General features: G+C 39.0%; 1 protein-coding gene across 1 annotated transcript; it reads left to right on the plus strand.

Moving 5' to 3' along the window:
• On the plus strand, window positions 1-8,491 carry LOC109009959 (glycerophosphocholine acyltransferase 1). The gene is made up of 8 exons (XM_018990635.2): window positions 1-367; window positions 458-577; window positions 734-791; window positions 895-995; window positions 1,771-1,866; window positions 1,953-2,046; window positions 7,493-7,730; window positions 7,898-8,491. Exons 1-8 carry the CDS (start codon window positions 290-292, stop codon window positions 8,214-8,216), a joined length of 1,104 nt encoding a protein of 367 aa, XP_018846180.1. The 5' UTR covers window positions 1-289; the 3' UTR covers window positions 8,217-8,491.
• The last annotated feature ends 652 nt before the right edge of the window (window positions 8,492-9,143 follow it).

Consider the following 9,143-nt stretch of genomic DNA (forward strand, 5'->3'; position numbering starts at 1 on the left):
TTAAAGTTATATTATTTCTTCGTAATATCCAAACGCCTGTATTCCTTTGGTGCTTGTCTTGTCGGTGTGGAAATTTCTCCCGTCGCCGCTGTTAACGATAAAATTGGAATTATCGTTTCCCCTTAATCACGATTAGAAATGTATATATATTTGTCCCAATTGTAAGAGTTTTATATCAGAGGAAGCACAGATTTCTGTCTCCATATATACGTTAACGTCGTTAAGCATCACTCTCTCTCTCTCTCTCTCTCTCTCTCTCTCGGTGTGATACGATTTTGGCATAGCAAGAATGTCGAGCAGCGAAGAGGAGGACATGAATGAGGATTCGTTTCTGAAGGTGAAGCAGAGGATCAAGGATCGGTCTAAGGTAATTGTTAATCTCTGAAATCTATTGGGTTTGAGTCGTGATTTGTGTTTCTTATTGGTTTTTATGATCTGGGAACGTTTGCTTTTGTAGGCAGTGGCTCAAACCAAGGAGATGTTGTCGAAACAAGCGGTTCAGACGAAGGAGATCCTGTCCAAACAGGCCATTAAGATCGCCAAACAAGCCGAGGAGCACGAGAGGTTCATTAACAAGGTGGTTTTTTCCTTTTTAAGCTGAAAATATTGATGGGGTTGATTCAATGGCGCTAGTAGCTTCATTCCATGAATGCTTTACATGCCATTGTTTATCCGTTGGGTAAGTTAATATTTGGATTTGATATCAGCGTGATCTCGGTTTCTTGATGTCTAGGTTACTCATCTTGTCGGGGTTCTCGGGTTTGGCGGGTTTTGCTTTCTCTTGGGAGCGAGTACGTACAATTGTTTGATCGATTATTGCATTAACACAAGTGCTCTTGAGAATTTCTTTTTAATTATTGGCTTATGGCTTATCGTTAGTTTTTCCTTCATCAGGACCCCAGGATATTCGCTATGTATATTGTTTGTTCTATGTCATCTTTGTTCCTCTCCGGTGGATATATTATCGGTTCAAGAAATGGCATTACTATCTTTTGGTAAGGTTTACATTAGCTTTAGAAGTTGAAATATTTCGTGAGTGCCAATGTTCACTTTTTAATTTGATTTTTAAGGCTTAATTAGTTCATTGGGCAATGGGTTTTGAGCTCAGCTAATGGTATATATTTCTGTATGTTGTTACAAATAATAGACGGGGGGGGTCATTTCTTTAGAAGTTTTGTGCAATTTTAGGGGCTGGAACAGCCCTTTTCAGCACCAAGACCCTTTAGAGAGAAGGGCGTGCTAGTTCTGGAGAGTGAAGACTAAAGAACCTATCCAGGACTAGTAATTTGAATTGTTCTATTTGGGCAAGAAAATATTTGGGTTGAGTTACTGGGGAAAGACTTCTTGGTGTCACATTTAACAGAAAATGTGGAGAATAAGCGTTTTTTTTTTTTTTTTTCTTTTGGTTTTCCGTAATATGTAATGTTTCTTAACTTAATAGTGGTAGTGCTCCCTGTACAATAAGACTTTTAAAACAAGTAATCAGCAAACAAGATAAAAGGATTATAGGAGGAACAGTATTTTGAAGGGAAGTGTGACTATGATTTTGGTGTAGCAAAATTTTCAATCCTCTATGTATTATATGCATCTCTTTTATGTGTCCTATTGAAAGCTTGAGGAAGCTTCGTATGTTTGTTGGACACTTCCTAATTTCACCAAAGACGGTCATATATCATTTTTAAGATGTCAAACAGTTAGATTGTTGTACTTCATTATAGGAATAATCTAAGATGAAAATGAGGAAGTGACACAGGTGTTCTTGTGTCTCAGGATTTTTGCTACTATGCCAATACAATCTTCTTGGTCCACCTTCTGTTTTATCCGAAGAATGAGAAACTTTTTATGGTTTGTTTCTCATTTGCTGAGGTGAGCAAGCAGTCTTAGGGTACTCTGCACCTTTCTGGAAAATGATTTACTTGTCCACTTTCTCACTCATTTTGATGGTGCTGCAGGGACCATTAGCATGGGCATTGATTGTTTGGCGCTGTAGCTTGGTTTTCAGTTCTTTCGACAAGACTGTTAGTGTCCTCATACATCTTTTACCTGGTGAGTTAGACCTTCTTTGTTTACGTAGCCTTTTTTATAAAGTACATAGACAAAATGGTCTAATGACTTATTGGGGGAAGAAGATAAAAAACCAAGATTTAGAAGATGAATCATTGAAAACTTCCACATACCATATTGAAGCTATGAACAAAGTTATTGTATTCAAGTGAAATTAACTTTGAATTCCTAATTAGAAATTCAATTCTTTACTAGTAGGCTTGAAAATTATCTAATCCTATCTCAAGTGCTGACTCTGGAAATGGCCTAACATGGGGTGGCCCTATGATCCACTCACCAGCATTGGTGTGGCTTGGCCATCCCCACAGGTTGGAGATCCACAGTATTATTATGGGTTTCCATGGTCAAAGACTCAAGCCATGGTTCTCAATGGCGAGAGACCATGGCCAGAATTTTTGACCTAGCTCTGCTATTGCTTATCTTTTATTTCTTAACTAGAATCTCCTAAGATTCTAATATCCTTTTTAATATTTTTTTTGGTTTGTAAAAAATTTTTTATTGATGAAAAGCATAGGCAAGAGCCCAAGTATACAGGACATATACAAGAACAACGTCTAAGCGTGCTAGTTTAGTGATGCAAGGAATTCATGGAAGGTCTTGGCATAAAATTAATTACAATCGATCAATGGAATACAGTGTTGAAAAATAAATTTCTAAGCTCATCCATTGACTGCTCTTGGTCTTCAAAACTTCTTTCATTCCTCTCCCTCCAAATGCACCACCATAGACATATTTGGACCATCTTTCACATTGATGCAATAAATGAAAGTTGCCCCTAATGGATCTCCAAGAAGCTAGGAGGTCGCTTACCCTTCTCAGCATCACCCAAGCTAGTCCCAACCGAGCAAAGACTTCATTCCACAAAGTCATGACAATCTCGCAATGAAGTAGTAGATGGTCAACAAACTCTCCGCTCTTCTTGCACATACAACACCAATCCATGACTATGATTTGACGTTTCCTCAAGTTGTCTAGAGTGAGAATCTTCCCCAAAGAAGCCTTCCAGTACTGCCTTTAGAGGTGCCTTTGTTTTCCAAATGCTCTTCCATGGGAATGGATTTGTGTTGTGCATGGTCATGGTTTGGTAGAAAGAGCAAACTGTGAATGTCCCTTTCTTAGAGGTCAAAGAACGTTGAAAAAAACATCAATCTCCCAATCTTGTGCTTCTCTGAGGAATGTAACATTCCATTGGGGTATGCCAAATTTTCCCAATCTTCTTTCATTCTTGCTAAGCCATAAACTTGTGGATAAACTTCCTTGAGCGCCCTATCGCCACACCATATATCATGCCAAAGTTTGGCCTTCGATCCGTTACCCACAGTAGAGCAAATATTTCTTGCATATATATCCCTACCTCTTCTTATATACTTTCATAGCCTCACTCCATAAGGCCCACTCTCCTCATTAGAACACCATCCTCCACATGGTTCCATGCTTCAATTCGATGACGATTCTCCACAAGGCTCCCCAAACAAGGCTTTGTTGAAAGATTTCAAGTTCCGAATACCCAAGCCTCCTTTAATGGGAGAGAAAATTGTGGCCCATTTCACGAAGTTGAATTTAAACTCATCATTTATCCTCCTCATAAGGAATCATGTTGGAGTTTCTCCATGCGATGAGCCACCTTGGCGGGGAGAGGAAATAAGTTGGCAAGTTGGAAAGAGTACTTTTGATTAGAGTCACCCTACCACCTTTAGAGAAATACATTATCTTCCAACTAGCTAATTTTATCTCCATTTTTTCTAGGACATCATCCCAAATAGATTTCAATTTGAACGTATTACCCAACAAAAGGCCAAGATATTTCATGGATAGCTAAGATATCTTACATCCCAAAATGGACTCCATACTCTCCACATTAGGAACATCCCCCACTGACATTACTGATTTGGCCAAGTTCACCTTCAACCCTGATGCAGCTTCAAAGCATAATAGGAAAGCCCTCAAGGATCGAATTTGATCATGGCTGGCCCACAAAAGATTAAGGTATCATCGGCGAATAATAAATGAGATATGTTGAGCGAGCCAACAATCATTCCCCAAAAAAAAAAAAAAAAACTAAGAATCCATATGGACTCCCACTCCACGACACTTGAATCATCTTACTAAAAGCTTCCATCACAAAAACAAAGAGTGGTGGTGATAGAGGGTCACCTTGTCTCAATCCTCGTGAACTTTTAAAGAAGCCTTTTGGCGTGCCATTAACCAATATATTGAAATAAACCGTAGAGATACAATGATCGATCCATGTATGCCATTTTGTACCAAAGCCACATCTCTCGAGCATGTAAAGTAAAAATTTTCAGTTGACATGATCATAGGTTTTTTCCATATCTAGCTTGCACAAAAGTCCCGGCTCTCCTGAGTTTGAGTCTACTATCCAAACATTCATTGGCAATAAGTATTGAGTCGAGGATTTGCCTACCTTTGACAAAGACTTTTTGGGGCTTCAATATTAACTTCTCCAACATCTTGCTCAACCTATTAGCCAGTACTTTGGAGAGAATTTTGTGCAACCCACTCACCAAGCTAATGGGACGATAATATTTTACCTCTACAACGCTAGGCCTTTTTGGTATGAGCGCCATAAAAGTTACATTTAGGCTTTTTTTCAAACCTTCCATTTTCATGAAATTTTATGGAAGACCCCATGATGTTTCTTTGAGCACGTCCCAACATGTTTGAAAAAAATCCATAGAGAAGCCATTTGAACCTGGAGCTTTGTCACCCGCCATGCGTTTTAATATTGCCTGACCTCTAACTTGTCAAACGACCTTTCGAGTTGTTCCATTTCCTGTGAACCAAGTACATCAAAAGCAAGCCCATCTAGTCTCGGTCTCCAAGAAAATTGTACCGAAAGCACACTCTCATAGTAATTGACAATGTGATCTGCAATCTTGGTTTGGTTGGAGGAAGCCACCCCATCTATCGCATTGTTTCTCCTATATGAGTTAGCCACCTGATGGAAGAACTTGGTGCATCTATCCCCTTCCTTCAACCCTTTCAATGTCCGCAGTCACTTGGGTTTTATGAACCCTCTCCATTTTAGATAGTTCCCTCTCCCCTTCCACTCCCTCTAATCCCTTGAGTTCCTCCAAGAAAATATTTTTTTTGGCCTTCCACATCACCAAACACTTGCTCATTCCACACCTTCAAATCTTTCTTCATGGACTTCAATTTGCAAGCCAAGATATAGCTGGGGTTTCTATGGGATTGGTAAGAAGACCATCATTGTCGAACTCTGTCAAGAAATCCCCATGACTTCAACCATATGTTCTCAAACTTGAAGTACCATGGGCCTCTATAGACCCCCACAATCCAGGAGGATAGGAAAGTGATCTGAACATAGCTTGGGGAGTCTCTTTTAAATAAGGTCCGAATAATGTACCTCCCATTTCGGTGAAATTAAAAATCTTTCAACTAAGAGGGCTATTCTTGGTTGCTTGACCAAGTGAAGGATCCACTTGCAAGACAAATATCTTGTAAATCTTGTTCAGAGATGAATTTAGAGAAGCCTACATTGGCGGGTTAAAGCTAGAACCACCCGATCTTTCACTCGGGAATTGAGTGACATTGAAGTTGCTGCCAAGACACCAAGGTAGGTCCCATAAACCCGTGAGCCTCTCCCTTAAATCTATCAGTTCCTTCTTTATGCCAAGTATGGAAGCCTTCTCTGCACCACGCCCCTTGAACAGAGAGCCACCATCCCTTCTTGTGTAGACACTTCTGGTTGATGGCGCATCAGACCTCTTCTCTCTGCCCTTCTCTCTAACAATAACTTCTTTCTCCTTCGATATCCTGATACTACCCTCCAATTCTTGGTTCGACAACCCTGCTCTTCCCGGTATCACCTTTGTTCTGCTGGTGTCACCTCTCGTGGTTGGAGCAGAGCCTGTGACTGCCTCTGCATATGTCTTAGCAGTAGTTCCACCATGTGTGGCTATCTTCAGAGGTCACTAGATGAGAGTCTCAACACTCCCGTATTTCTTCCCTATGGCTTTACCGACACAACCACACATCTCATGAAGCTCCAAAGCCATCTTTCTCCAACCTTGACCTTCAACTTCTTCGGGTATGATGATTAGGCTTCTCCTTCCACCACCTCTGTACTCTACTATGGCCAAGTATCTTCCATAAGCATTAGAGGACTGTTGTGCAATATAAGCACTGCTACTGAAGCTGGAAGTTTTGATAGATTCCTTATTACCATCCAATCGAGAGCATTCTTCCAGAGTGTGCACAATGCAGATCACTATTGTAGAACTTAGTACTAACTCTTTAGTCACCTTCCTTCCCTTCTCTATGATACTTATTGCTTGACTTCCTGCATACGAAATCTTGAATAGCTTTGTCTCTATGAGGACTACATTCGTGCACCCCATCCTTAAACAATTACACCTCCTAATATCTTCCAGAAAAAATGCTAATCGTGATCGCAATTACCGGCCGTGAACATTGATAATAAGTAGCAAAGGAAATGAAAGTCGATGTATCCTTTTTTCTATTGATAAATACAGATGTTACATTCATGTATTTTTTTAATAAGAATTCTATAAAATGTGAAGAGTAGATATCACATTCACGTCTTCTGGTTAGATGAAGCAAATTCAAGTTTTACACATGCAAAAGTTTCATTTTAGGTTAGGTTGTCTCAAGTTTTGACTGGCTTGAACTAACGGTAAATTTGTGTGGCTATCTTAAGAAGGTTTGGTCATAAATAGCCTGCTGTAGTTTATTGGCCTAAAACCCATATCAACATTGAAAGGATTAACTGATTGCTGGAATTGGTCACGTTTGACTACTAGATCTAGGTTTTAAATATCTTGCCTCGATTTCATATCTTTAGCAGGATGATGCTTTCGAAGTCTTGAGTAAATATTATTGGTAGCTTTTAGGTTTGTAGTTTTTTGCAATATACTTTTTGAGGGGGGTGAAAAAGTGGAGTGACTGCTATTTTTTGAGCTGCAGGTTATTCCACTCTTCCATTTGCAGTACTCATTTAAATATTTAGTCATGTTAGTAGCTAGGCCTGTACTCATAGGCAGTCAGAGAGATCTTCCATTACGATTCTTATTGGATGTAAAGGTTTTTGTGCATGGATCACTATATGATGATAGACATTAATAACCAAAACGACACCCAACAACTTCAGCATCGGCCCAAAAACTGTTGGGGAAAATAATTAGACCTTTGCAGTTGCCATTTAAAAAAATGAGACTGAAGCTCGTATCCTATGAAGGAATCAATCTATGTATTGAACATAGCAAACTCCAGTATCGAATTCCCGTGGACTGCAACTTGAAAGACAAGTAAAGCTGGTTTACTGGGCTTGTCCAGAAGATAGGATAGCTTTATGATGTTACAAAACATCCATTTGGCGTTTTATCAGCAAGTTCTCATACATCTAATCCAATATTTATCTTTTCAGGTCTAGTTTTCTTCACCATTCGATGGTGGGATCCAGCAACCTTTGCAGCCATGCACCCGGAAGGAACTTCTCGTAGAGCTTCTTGGCCATATGTTGAGGACAAATCCTATCTTTGGACATGGCTGTTTGTTGTTCCGCTAGTTGCCTATACCCTGTGGCAGGTTCTCTATTTTCTCATTGTCAATGTCTTGCGTCGACAAAGGCTGTTAAGAGATCCTGAAGTTATGACTTCTTACAGGTATCCTTTTCTGCTTCTCCCTCTCAAAGTATTTCTATGGTATATTTATCATTTGTTGTATGGTTAGAACTGGTCACACAGATTTATTTGCCGTCTTCTTTTGTTAGATTATATTTTTCTGCACTTCCCGCCAAATTAATTTTATTTTCTACTCCTTCGTTTGGTAGGGAACTCTCAAAAAAGGCACAGAAAGCAAACAATCTTTGGTGGCGCTTAAGTGGTTTGCTGGGGGATCAAAATCGCATGTTCATGTACATTGTGCTCCAAGGGATATTTACTGTAGCAACCATGGCTCTCACTGTTCCTATCTTCCTGTCATATGAATTGCATGTCATTTTCCAATTACTTAAGGTCTCTGCATCTGTATGGAATGGCGGAAGCTTTCTGCTAGAAGTAATGCCTAGGCAGGTGATTCTCAAGGAGAAGAAGAAATCAGAGATGCAGCCAATACAACCTCAGCAAGATGAATCCTCAAATGTGATGTGAAGTAACTCGAAGGCATCCAGTCTGACAACCACTTGACTTTCTTAATAGTCACACTTTTGTAAAGTTGTTGTTCTTTTTTCTCTTTAATAGTTTGTGTTTTTCTTTGATAGATGGTTGGACCTGCCTTGGGTACATGTTATAATTTCCGTTTCATGCACATACAACTTTACGGAAAGGAATCTGATAATTGCAAGGCTTGTGTGTTGTTATTGTCCATCCATCACCTTGTTGCTCGTATTGGATTGATACTAAATTATACCATCTTTAGTTTACAATCTGCTTGGTTACGTTTACTCCCTTTTTAATGCCATGTTATGAGATTTGTACTGCCTATGTTTGGTGTTGAAATTCTTGCTTTGCCTTGAAATTATAGCACGCACTTTCAGGACTCTAATGCAGTAGGTTCCGTTTGGATTTGAAAAGTATTTTATCTTATCTCATCTCATCATTACAACTTTTTCAAAATCTCACATAAAATATAATAAACGATTCAACTTTTTCAAATCACAATTTAACTTTTTCAAATTCTAAAACAATAATAATATTCATACAATATTTTTTCAACTTTAAGGAAATGGCACAAGTTATGATCCAAAACTGATGGATTTTTCATTATACTGCAACGTGACTCCTTGTGATTTATTTCCTTGAGAGAAATGTTTTATCCACAGAATAATCTCACAAAATCCCTTACAAATCTCAGTACAAAATGGTACAATCCCTTACAAATCTCAGTACAATAACCTCGTGAACAAAGTGAATGATCCATCCGATCCCAGGGCAACAAATCAAGAGACACATCTTTTGGCACAGTGATCCTTAACTGTCAATTTGACGAATAATTCCCCAATCATCTATCCCCCTGTATTTCATACTTTACATGATGTTGCTTCTATCAATATTTTCAGAGAAATCCGGATTGAAATC

Source organism: Juglans regia, chromosome 10 (assembly GCF_001411555.2).
Source record: "Juglans regia cultivar Chandler chromosome 10, Walnut 2.0, whole genome shotgun sequence".
Lineage (NCBI taxonomy): Eukaryota > Viridiplantae > Streptophyta > Magnoliopsida > Fagales > Juglandaceae > Juglans > Juglans regia.